Below are 12,593 nucleotides of genomic sequence, written 5' to 3' on the forward strand. Positions count from 1 at the left end.
CGTTACGATGCATTTAGTCCTGACGTTACGGAATTGGTGCTAAAGAGAACTGGTGCTCCCTCAGAATCTGAATCGTTGTGAGAAAAAAAAAAAAAAAAAAAAAATGGAAAAAGATTACTAAAAATGGAAGGATATAACGGGGTCGAGTGATCACAGACGTACGAACATATCGCATTGGAAGCATCTTGGGGGGGTTTCTTCGAGTAAGAGTTGCGAGCGTTCCGGAGCGCCATTCGCCTCCGACGCGTAATCTTTTTAGTATTTAGGTATTCGTTAATTTATTCTGTATATATATACACACACACACACACGCGAGAAAAAGAAAACACGTGTAAACTAGTTGAGGGCAAAGCATGCTTCGATACGTGAATTTCGGCAGCGGTGATGGAAGGGTCGCTTCCGGTTAGGGTTCACGCGCGAGTGCTCGCTTAAGAAGATACAGTTTGCCATATAGAGCAACACGGTAACCAGTATGTAACGTGTCTCTGCCATAGGTACCGGATTTTTTTCTTCGCGTTCGAAGCACTGCGCTTTTCATTTTCGAGCAAATTTGAACGTAGCGCGATCACGAGAGCATGAGTACATTGTAGAGCGACTCGCGAGGTGTATTCGAACGCTGGCGGTGTTTAATTGCGTAACATCGAGGCGAGCAAAACAGGCTGTAAATCGTTGACACGTTGACTGCCTTTACAACACTTGCAATCAACGATGCATGTAAATTTTTTATGAACACTTCTACTCGTTGCATCTTAACACTTTACCGACCGGTAGCGTGTTGATTAATCGGCTATCGGTCGGTAAAAACGTTGATTAATAGGCTATCGGTCGGTAATGTGTTAATGCGAGAAAATCTAATAGTCAACGTGTTTAAATATACAAAGAACAAAGGAATATGTAGAACATTTCAGATCGCAAACGTTCGAATATTTATTGCGACCAGCTGCGTGTTATATGTCTTAACGTAAGGGTATACTATAAGGATACTTAAGGAAAACACACAGGCTTTAGAAGAGTAAGGCATGATTCGAATACCCTTCTTTTTTTACATCTCTCTTCCCTCGACCCAAACAATTTTTGCATAGGTGTTGACGTTTCGTGGCTTTAAAAAATGTCCGACTTTTTCTATCCCCGAGCGTTTTATTCTTTTTCTTTTTAAATCGTCGAGGGCCATGAATCTAATCCGCAAAAAATGTCGATAATCATATGCAAGGCTTAGCCATTGTCTCTCCCTTGTTATACGCAAACCCTTTCCTCTGCTTAGCGTATTCGTCGTCCTAGTTTAGACCAGTAGTTTGTATCGTATTGTACGAGGACTTTGAGGCAGCTCGAAAGACGGAGAACAGTTTTTAAACGACGAATTCGAGCTGCACGAGGCTAAAGGGGTTGCGGGGTCAAAAGACACATTCGGTCGAATCGAGAGAGTTTTCGAGCCGTCGCAAAGAAAGGAAAGAGAAGGTGTGACGCCATTGCGTGCTATTACAGTGGAGTCGAGTAAATTTTATTCGCGAACAAAGACTAAAAAATTTTTGTTCCTTAATAAAATTTGCACGACTTTACGGACGAGAGTCGATACTTTGTTGAACATTGTTTCCGTTACGTTTACGCGGATCGTGAGGTCTGTAGGACCGAGCGAATTCGTCGATGGCTTTATAATCGTTGAGGCGGAAGCGCATGTATATTTTAGGTTCCCTTGTTTATGTTTTCTGGACGGAGGAGCGAGCGTTAAACGTTAAAGTTAGATACTTTGTCTATAATTCTGTTCACGAAGACCCGAAATTTGTGCAAAACGATTTGCACGTTGCTCGGGGGGGTACTCTTCTGTTAAAAAATCGACGATAGGATGCGTGGGAAAGAAGCGGCCACCCTTTTCCCTTTCTCTCCTCTACGATTTTCTATGAACACCTTTTTCGAGATAGACTTCGTTGTTCTAGATATTTCTTTTTTCTTTTTTTTTTTTGTGATAAGCGAACTGGATGTTCTCCGTGAGAATGTTTATCAGCGAACTCGACGAACGTTTGATAATTATATTACACGCTCTTCACGTGAAATACAGTTTCGTTTCTTACTATACAGTATGCTCGTGTTTTATTCGACCATGTCTCGATTTACATACCCCAAATACGGTTCGATCGGAACCAGTTCGACGGAACGAACCGGTACGAAAAATGAGACTCGAAAAGGTCGTTGGACCCTGCATCGAGTACAGGTTTAACAAATGGCCAAAAGTACCATTCTTCCATAAGAAGAAGGCACAGTGTGTTTACATCCCCACTCCTGTTCCAGCCCACTGACTCATGCTATTGGTCGAAAACTGTGACGAAATCGGTGACAGCCAATCAGAGGACAGCAGCAAGAGTGGGGATGTAAACACACTGTGCCTTCTTCTCGTGGAAGGACAGTAAGTATACAAAACCGTTAACAATTGCATTTTGCATTATTATTTAAATGTATCGCTGTTTACAGGAATAAATTTCGAATTTTTCAACGAAGCTTGTACTGTATCCGTAAATGTAAAATTAAGACGGTTGTAGATCTGTCGCTATCGCGCGTGTAGCAGCCACATTTGGTGTCCCCAGCGGCGGTGGTGGGGTGAGCCAATCGCGCGAGCCTCGTGTGTGTATCATCTCGCGTAGAATCTCATCCTTGGCTCGCGTGATCCAGCGTTGCTGGTGTGGATCTCAGTATGAATCGCGACGGTGAGGTATCCGCGACGATGAGGATCGTCGTGCTGTTGTTTCTATGCGGTACAATCGCCGGTAACAACGACACCATTTACAACGAGATCCCGGTCGATGAATCGGTGGATTTACAAAAAACGGTGGAGGAGCACGAGTTCCCGAGTAACAAAACGTTGAACGATCTCTTCAACGATGCTGTTCAGGCCTATCTCGAGGAGGACTGGGACAGCTGCATCGACAACTTCAACCTGGTCTCGCACGGGTACGTCTGAAACTGGAATTAAAATTAGAAAACTATCAAAAATAAAAAACTAAGGTCTAGAATTTTGTACAATGTACCATAACAATTCAAATAAAGCGTTACGTTACCAGAAACAAAGATACTGACTTCATTTTTGTTAATTAAATCCTGACATGCAGGGTGTTCGGGTACCCTGGGGAAAAATTTTAATATAATAAAATAATTTTCGTCTTATTTTTGCCTCTAGAGGGATCCTTACATTTTTTCAAATTATTATTTTAATTGTTCTTATCAAACTGAACGCACACGTGACTGATGAAATCACGTATACGTGACTATGGCTGTTGCTTGCATCTCTACTTGAAATGTTTTCAACCAAAACTTCTTAGTAACTTGTTGATCTTCGTTAGACGCAACATCCTATCCAGAGGCCATGAATACTAAAAAAAAAAAAATTGTTCAAATAGATGTTATTCGGTCTGATAAGAGCTGTAACTACATGGTAGAAGATAAAGTAGATAGGGTGCCTCGACATGCGTGACCCTAATCGAAATTAGCTAATTCCAGGGCGCGAAAAAGTGAATATTTTTCAAAAACCTGATAGCGTCGCAATAATTATTAAATCTGCCCAACTCTGCCGTCAACAATTTTCAAAAACCTGATAGGTGTCGCAATAATTATTAAATCTGGCCAACTCTGTCGTGAACTTTCTATTAGGTACAACGTTTACAAACGCACGATGATAAACTGTCGGCAAAAGTGCAGAACAGTGGCGGCCGGTGCAGCGCCGATTTTCGCGGAGAACATCGAGGACCTGCACTTCTACGAGAAGAAGATCAAGGAAACGTTGTGTCTTCTCACGTGCAATCGGGAATACCGGGAGATCGCTGGCGCGAAGGTTTTGAAAAGGCTACCATTAGCCACCGAGTACAAATTGATGGACCTCAAGGTCTACGAGTACTTGCACATCTGCTACTATCAGGTAATCGTATCTACAATATTTCATACAGCCGCAAATGTTTTCCGACGAATTTCTGTTAACACTATCGCGTCGAGTTTTAAATTTGGTTCAGAGGTCGAACATTTTCACGCCGTCTCTCGCGCGCGACTAATTCTAATACGGGAGGCTTACGCAATCGCGACATCGCTAATCCCACGCTCGCAACATTTTAGTAAATAATGAGTTTAACGTTCCGAACGACCGACTGCGGGCAATAATACTCGGCCTACATAATCGCCGCGCGTACGAATCGATGCTGGAAACACGTACGGCGTCATAATCTATTCCCGCTCCCTTGAAACAATCGGGGCCTCGGAATTGCATGAAATGGGCTCTTATCTTTAGGAGCGACTGGTTACCACGCTAGATCCTGATTTCTCGATGCAGACATGGCGATTCTCTGAGAAATCTTTGTCAAATATAATTAACACTTTGACGGTCGTTGTCACGTATACGTGACTTCGCGAGCCACCAGACGCCAGCCATTGTCACGTATACGTGACTTCGCGAGCCAGCAGACGCCAGCCATTGTCACGTGCGCGTGATCTACTTGTATCAGTCACCATTTCATCATACATTCAACTAATTACGTTTGTTGAGTTTACATTTATAATTTTCCATTAAAGTGTTAATTGATCTTAATTAAGCTCGAATAAAAATTCAGTAATTTCTGACGAGTATGCATGATATCACGCTTATAATTTTACAGACGAAGCGTTACCAAGATGCTGCCAATGCAATTTACACGTACTTGGTCAGGCATCCGGATCACGCGACGAGTATAACGACTTTGAAAAATTATCTGACGCTGCCCGGCGTCGCGGCGGAGAACGTCGTAAACCTAGAAGCACCGCCCTACCTCAGCGTCTACATGAGAGCAGTGTCGGCTTACGAGGACGAGAATTACGCGAAAGCGGCGAATCTTTTCGAGGCGTCGTTGAATTCCTACTTGGATTACGAGGAGGAGTGCAGATTCTACTGCGAGGCTCCCTTCGATCAGGGCTGGCTCCCAGAGTTCACTACCTCCCTCGCCAGTGAGTAATCATAGATATTTAAATAATTTTCCGCCTGGTCGAGCATGAAAAACTACTATGCAAAGCGTGACTGTGGCGTTACATTTTTAAGCATCGAAATCGTTAGAGAACTAACGTCCTTCTGTGAGAAGAAGGCTCAAAGTGTTTACATCCCCCCACTCTTGCTGTAGTCCACTGATTGGCTGACTTTGTCACCGTTCTCGACCCAATAGCTGCGAGTCAGCGGACAGCAACAGGAGTGGGGATGTAAACACGTTGTGCCTTCTTCTCAAAATGGAAGAATGGTACTACGTATTAAGATTAATAATGAACTAATAGAAATAAATAAATAAATAGAAACATTCAGCTTTTCAGACCACTTCACGCATTGCTCACATTTTTAAGCATTGAGCGCTTACGTTAACGCTAGAACTACCAAAGCAGTAAAAATAACTTGTAAAAAATTTATTCGACCGAGTTTTTGAAAGTTTACTGTAATCTCCTATAAGAGAATGAACATACATTTATTTCCATTGCATCATATATTTTTTCTTTGGTATAAATAAATTCACTATAATTGTCGGTAGTTCCAGTGTTAAAGAACTGCTACAATTAATAATGAACTAATATAAATGAATAATATTATAGAAACTTGAGGTCAGTTTTTCAGACCGCTTCATGCATTACTCGCATTCTTAAGCATTGACCACTTACGTTAAAGAGCTACTACGTAAGTACTAAGATTAATAATAAATTAATAGAAACGTTTAACATTTCAGACCACTTCACGCATTGTCTGAAGTGCAAACGATATTGTTCCCTGCTACTGAACAACGTAAACGGTAACGAACAGAAGGACATGCTCTGGAGCCACTACAATTATTTGCAGTTCTCCTATTACAAACGTAAGTGCACACACTCGAACGGAGCAACAGCCGACACGAGCCGATCTCTATCTGGACAACGTATCCTGTCGAACGCGACGCGTCTATTTCTGAAATTCTTATCGACATCGGTCCATTCGATGAGGACGACAGAGAGGGAGATATAAAAACGTTGATAAAAACGGGCACACGTCGACTCCGTGCGCGAATCGAGCGATAACGAATTACGATGGCCTTGTAGCGATGGTAAATTAATCCTTGGGCATCCAATGAGCCGATACTCTTCAGGAAGTCGTTACTCCGTGCCTCGATGTGCTTCTAATTGAATTAATCTTCCCTAAGTAGTCTCCTCTTGTCGCGTGAGTGGCGCCTTGTCATTTATAGAACTGTTTCAAGCTCTTCAATTGGATCCACGGCGTTGAATGCCTCATCTAAAAAATATTCTGAATTAGTAGAATCTTATGCGTAGTGGGCAACTTGAGGGCAGCGTCTTGTAATTTATAGAATTGTTTTAAGCTCCTCAAATCAATTCATAACATTGAGTTCTGAAAAATATTCTGAATTAGTACAACGTCAGAATGACCCAAATAATAATGGATAATTTTTCAAAATCTTATGCGTAGAGGGCAACTTGAGGGCAGCGTCTTGTCATTTGTAGAATTATTTTAAGCTCTCCAATTGATCCATGACGCTGAGTACCTCGTCTGAAAAATATTCTGAATTAGTACAACGTTAAAATGAAGCAAATAATAATAAATAATGATAGAAAATCTTATGCGTAGTGGGGAACTTGAAGGCAGCATGTGCAGCCATGGAGAGTTACTTGCTATTCGATCCGAACGACGAGCCTATGCTTCAGAACAGGAAATACTACAATGACCAACCAAAAATAGCAGACGAGCATTGCCTCCCTAGACAGGTGACGAAATTCTCGAAATTTTTTAACAATCCCATGACATTTTAAACATTCTCTTACAGGAAGCTGTTAAGTACGGAAAACGACAGGAGTATGAGTTACATCTTCTGCATTACATTGCCAACGAGTTCGCGGTGATAGACGCGAAGCTAAAGTCGACGAAGAAGCCGAAAAAAAAGTCGAAGACCGACGAGAGGAAAGAGACGAAACTGTCGAAGGTAAAGACTGAATTATAAAGCTAAAATAGAATTTTAGAAACTTGTCAAGCGCATCGAGCGTCGTCTCTTTCATTCCGTTTAATTTTTGTTCGAAGGACGATGCGCGTATTAATCCGTCGATCGCATACAGAACTTAAGCCGACCGAGCTACGTAATCTAGGAAAAATCTTCCCTTCTGTATCGTTATTTTTTATAAATAAAACATTTGTACACGAAACTATCTCCATTATCCTACGCTTTTATTTTTTTTTCTATTTTAATTCTACGCTTATTTTGACACACGCCATGGCTGCTCGATTCTTCGTTGTCGACGCCTGCCAGAATGCAACCGTGATCTCTCGTCGCGCATCTGGCGCGATATCGTAGGCGCGACACGCTCACGCCTACAATATTTTTATTCTGTCGCGACGCGCTCCAATTTCTTTTTCTTTACAGAAACTGACTTCTTTGAACACGCCACCTGGTCATTCCTCGATCTCTCGCATGCAGTTGTTCGAGAATGTGTCTATGATACGGGAGGAAGGACGCGCGATACGCGACAGAAGGATCCACGAGATCAAGGACGACGTCTATCTGGTGGCGGATGAAAAAGAGCTCGATGGACAGAATCGCTACGTGGCTGATGGATTCCTCAACTCTACGGAGTGCGATCTCTTGATACAATTGGCCTCGGTGTGTTATCCGATCAAAAATAATGTTTACAAATAGTGTCGAAATCACTTGCAATGGAATAAATAGAACTCGATAGTTGCAAGAAAACAAGACTGCAAATTGGTAAAAGTATCGAGATAAACACTCGATTTACTGCTGAGTAGCCATCTTTCCAATGCAATGCAAATTTATCAGAAACTTAAGTATCCTATTAATAGTTATAATTAACTGAACAAAGTAGACTAATTGAGTCAGTTAATGGCTTACAATCTACATAATACATACATTATAATTATTAACACTTTAACTAGTAGTAGAAGTAAAACAATTAATTCTCTAGTTGAAATGTTAAAGAAAATAAATTTTAATAGGCTTCATAAATTTCTAAAGTAACTACTTGGACAACCTTTAAGTTTACAATTGACCAAAATCAAAGTGTTGGTCTTGCAAACAATCTTAGTATTTCAAACTAGCAGTCAACGTGTTAATAGTTATAATTAAGTGAACAAAGTGGACCGAGTTAGCTTAAAAATGTAAACTACTAGCTTACAATCTACATAATACAATAATTAGATTGTACAAACTTAAGTATACTATTATTAATTTTTAATACCAATTACGCTGACCAAATCTAGATGACTGCAGTGGAAGGAGACGGGTACGACAAGTACAAAAGTCCGCACTCCAAGTACGAGCGATTCGAGGGTATAACGATAGGGAGGATCGCGCTGGTACAGTTTTCAACCCCTTTTGCATTGCATCGTTGCCCCAGCAGATACTTGACAATAACGATATCAATTGATTGCAGATGGTATATATCGGTAAAATGGAAATGGAGCCACTGAAACGGCTTCTGGCGAAGACAGAGGAGGCACGCAGCCACGTGGAAAGGTATTTTGGACTAGATCGACCACTGTATATCACCTACACCCATTTGGTCTGCCGTACTGCTCTACCTGGTAATTTTCAACCGATGCAACAACGTGCTTCTGGTTCCTTTCGCAGCTGCAATCGCTATGCACCGATTCACTTGCGGGTACGGCACGTGGGGTAACGTCCAGTGACCAGTCGGAAGAAAGCTATCAGTTCATTGCCTAAGTAACGTGAACTTCAGAAGAGCCATCTACGACACGGGCAAAAATAAGTCCGCAATCAAAGAAGAGCCTGGTCTACGGAACACTTAAGCTACTAGAATTTAGATAAAACATAGAAACCAATTGGACACCATGGATCCCGTACAACCAGACCACAACCTTTCTAAAAATCTTCATTAAATTAAAAGGGGAATCCTGTAGAATGATGAAAGACGATGTAGAGTTGTTGCGTTCCATCTTCTAAAACTCTAAATGGTAGTTTGCGTTACTTATGGACTGGCCTGGTAGCAGCATCTCCGTTTAGAATTTAGACAGTCAAACTACCTCTTCTTGTCAGAATCTTCAACTTCTTCTTCGACCTAAAAGCACGACAAATGAATAAACATGCTCCGGCGTGGTAGTACAATTATGTTTTAATTTCTAGGTTCACCGATGGATCGTGACGACTTGAGTCACATGGTCCACGCGGACAATTGTATATTGGTGGACAAGGATACTTGCGTACGCAAGAGTCCAGCCTATGTGTGGAGAGATTATTCAGCGATCCTCTACTTGAACAACGACTTCCAGGGCGGTGAGTTCTTCTTCACCAAGGATCAAGCTGACCGTGAGTCAGACACCCTGGTTTTCCCACGTTGCGGTCGTATGGTGGCATTCTCTGCAGGCAGAGAGAACCTCCACGGTGTACGTGGTGTTCTTCGAGGGAAAAGATGCGCGTTGGCTCTGTGGTTCACTCAGGATGAACAGTACACAGAGTACGAGAGGATCTTGGCTCGAGCCATCTTAGAAAGAGTTGGTTCCATTGGACCTCTCGAGGATGAAGACATTCAGTTGCCTCTAACGTAAGTGACTTGACGTTTCAAGGTTCACAAACATTACAAAGATTTTTACATAGATTTCTGTTCAGATATGAGGACGTGCTGATCCACTATGCCAGCAACGATGAATTACTCTGGCATTTCCTAAGCAACGCTTCATGATCTAGAAGAACCGTTGCAGAAGACGTTTAGTACTTCCATTACAAGTTCCAGATCTTTTATAAGCGAATAGTTATTTAAAGAGTAATATATTTGTTCTATTGGACATCAGGGACCTGAGAAGGCAGTTTCACAGAAACTAAACATCCTACAAAGTACATTCAAGATTCCTCTGTTTAGTACAACTATTTTTTCTTAATTGTTGGTGGTGCTTCTGTTGCATACAAAGTATAGTCCTTCCACGAGAAGAAGCCACGACGTGTTTGAATCCCCCCACTCTAGCTGCAGGCCGCTGATTGGCTCTAACTGGGACCAATAGCTGTGAGTCAGTGGACTGCATCAGGAGTGGGGGATGTAGACACTTTATGCCTTCTTCTCGTTGAAGAATGGTACGTGTACTATTCTCTATGATGCAAACGGGGATGGTATGCAGGATAGTATGAATTAGTCGCGGCTATCGAACAGCTTTATTTATATAAAATATCCTAATCTTTATTAGAACATAGACATTACATGTCAACAGGCTTACATAACCATCCTATGTATCGTGTAACATGTATATTGTAATTTATTTATTCTCCTCGTCGTATTTATACTATGTATAAGAGTCATATGTATAATATGCGGTTGCATCGCGTCTCCCGTGTGATTTCAAATCCTGTACACGCTGCTTTTTTTTTTTATGCATAATCGCGTGTCGTCGGATCGTATGTTGCGTGAGTGTGTGTATCAGCGCTATTGACACCCAAACTACCTGGGTACACGTGAGGCAGAAAACACACAGGTACCGTTGCGTTGGACACGACCCTAGTAAAATCGAGCATAGTCGAGTACGCGTATTGATCAAGTATGAGATTGACGACGATTTGTTTACGACTAATTATTTTTATTAAGCTTTATAAAAATGATAAATCTCATAATTGTACAATAATGTCGTAATACACGTATTCGACCGTGATTCGAAACGGATCGTACATTGATCGAGGCTCATCGAGTAGATTTTCAAAATTGTACCTGTGTTATTTTTGTTCTCTCAGGCACCTAACAGACATTAGGCCCTAAGGTGTCTCAGGGACCCGATAGAAATCAATAGCTCTAGGCGTACATGCGTTGTCATGTTTCTTTCTGTCGAGTGTAGAATTTTCGTACTTTACAATTGTACATGTAAAAAGCGAATCGCATTAATTAATCTATATTCTCTGTTGAGCGCATTCGGGGCTTGAAAACCATTACAATGTAGGGTTCAGGTTCTTGAAACATTTTTATCCAGCGTCGCAAAGAACCTAAATCTTGGATCGGTTCGAGTTAAAGTTTCTATATAATATATAATGCAAACATTTATTGTACCCAACGGTCGGATTAGACGTTGATTATTCATCAAGATATTTACACTATACCTATGTGAAAGCTGACGTAAGAACTTCAACTCGAACCGATTAGTTTCATTTTTAGATTCCTCGTAACAGTTCCGACCAACGCTTTTCAGACAATTATTGTTATTAGCGTAACTTTTTCAAGCCCTGGGTGAATCGTACGCGTCGATGGATTAACGTGTTAACGTTAATAAAAACCATGATGGTTGTGCTTACACATTTCGTACCGTGATCATCGCGGGATCAGCCGGGAAGAAAGTGAACGCGATCATTAACATTATTATGTTTCGTTTACAAACATTTATTATGAAATTATAGTGACATCTGCGTATCACAGGAGAGCTCAGTCGATTTTTTTTTTTTTTTCTTCTTCCAGGAACCACTCCATAATAGTCGTGTTAGTATCATTCATATACGTGAAACGTCACCGCGAGACGAAGGACACAGTGCGTTTATATCCCCCACTCTTGCTACAGGCCGCTGATTGGCTCTCACTGCGACCAATAGCCGTGAGTCAGTGGACTGCATCAGGAGTGGGGATGTAAACACGTTGTGCCTTCTTCTCGTTGAAGAACGGTACGTTTACCGAATATACACCCCCTTTTGTTTGTTACTTTTTAGACCGACGAACCATATTATGCTACAATATAAATCCGATCGAACCGCGTGTAATCGATGTTTGAAGAGATCCAATGAAACGTACCCAGCGATTTAGCAACATCGAATGGAGTGGCCGCCAAATTTCATCATCGTATCGTTTTGATGATTTTTTTATTTTTATATTGCTCATCGTAGACCTTTTCGTTTCGTTTCTTTCTCTTTTACTCGAGTAATAAAAAAAAAGAAAAAATTGTAAAGTCAGTAAAATACAGACGCGGTTTAGGGAACGCGTCGAACGGCAAACGTGTTCTCTTAAAAATGTAAAATCATTGCGATACATCTCGACGAATTCGCTACAAGTATTGTTCGCCGTGTTCCGGTAACCAAAAGCAGTTCGCCCTTCTACGAACTATTCGTTAATAATTAACAAGCATAATGCACTTTTAGAGCCAGATAACGAAACACTTCGCAACGAATACCGCATGTATACTCGTGTATAGATCCAGACAGACATCTATAGCTTCCTACGCTATTTGTATAATGAAACAAAAATGGTAATAATAGATCCCTCGTGAAATGTAAAAATAAAAAAAAAGAAATTTTTATCGACACGCTAGGAAATAATTCGATGTTCGATCTTGAATACAAATCAATTACAAAGAGAATTCGTGAACTTGTTGGCGACATCTAAATCTGCGAAGGAAGCATCGTGTGTGCTTGACTATTATAATAATAATAATAATCGAGTTTCGTTTCAGACTTATTCTTACAGAGTCATTGCTTCGTTTTATATACACATACACATACAGGGTGTCAGGTCAGATCTGGAAAAAATTTTAACGGGGGATTCTGGGGACCAAAATAAGACGAAAATCAAGAATACTAATTTCTCGATGGATGCTTCGTTGAAAAGTTATTAACATTTAAAGTTCCACTTGCGAGACGGTA

General features: G+C 41.1%; 1 protein-coding gene across 1 annotated transcript; it reads left to right on the forward strand.

The window, feature by feature from the left end:
- The first annotated feature begins 2,593 nt into the window (after positions 1-2,593).
- On the forward strand, positions 2,594-12,554 carry LOC122399782 (prolyl 3-hydroxylase 1-like). Its single transcript, XM_043400739.1, has 11 exons — positions 2,594-2,940; positions 3,637-3,901; positions 4,629-4,953; positions 5,712-5,837; positions 6,599-6,735; positions 6,795-6,950; positions 7,386-7,622; positions 8,237-8,332; positions 8,410-8,560; positions 9,120-9,537; positions 9,603-12,554. Exons 1-11 carry the CDS (start codon positions 2,684-2,686, stop codon positions 9,673-9,675), a joined length of 2,241 nt encoding a protein of 746 aa, XP_043256674.1. The 5' UTR covers positions 2,594-2,683; the 3' UTR covers positions 9,676-12,554.
- Positions 12,555-12,593: the final 39 nt, after the last annotated feature.

Source organism: Colletes gigas, unplaced genomic scaffold (assembly GCF_013123115.1).
Source record: "Colletes gigas isolate AHSC1104 unplaced genomic scaffold, ASM1312311v1 Colletes_gigas_Sc00015, whole genome shotgun sequence".
In the NCBI taxonomy this organism is placed as follows: Eukaryota; Metazoa; Arthropoda; class Insecta; order Hymenoptera; family Colletidae; genus Colletes; species Colletes gigas.

Excerpts from the sequence above, each read along its gene's own strand:
- LOC122399782 (XM_043400739.1), top strand. The coding sequence starts at position 2,684 with ATGAATCGCGACGGTGAGGTATCCGCGACGATGAGGATCGTCGTGCTG. Across the intron at positions 5,838-6,598 it reads GCAGTTCTCCTATTACAAAC|TGGGGAACTTGAAGGCAGCA; the intron begins GTAAGTGCACAC and ends TCTTATGCGTAG. Across the intron at positions 8,333-8,409 it reads CGATAGGGAGGATCGCGCTG|ATGGTATATATCGGTAAAAT; the intron begins GTACAGTTTTCA and ends AATTGATTGCAG.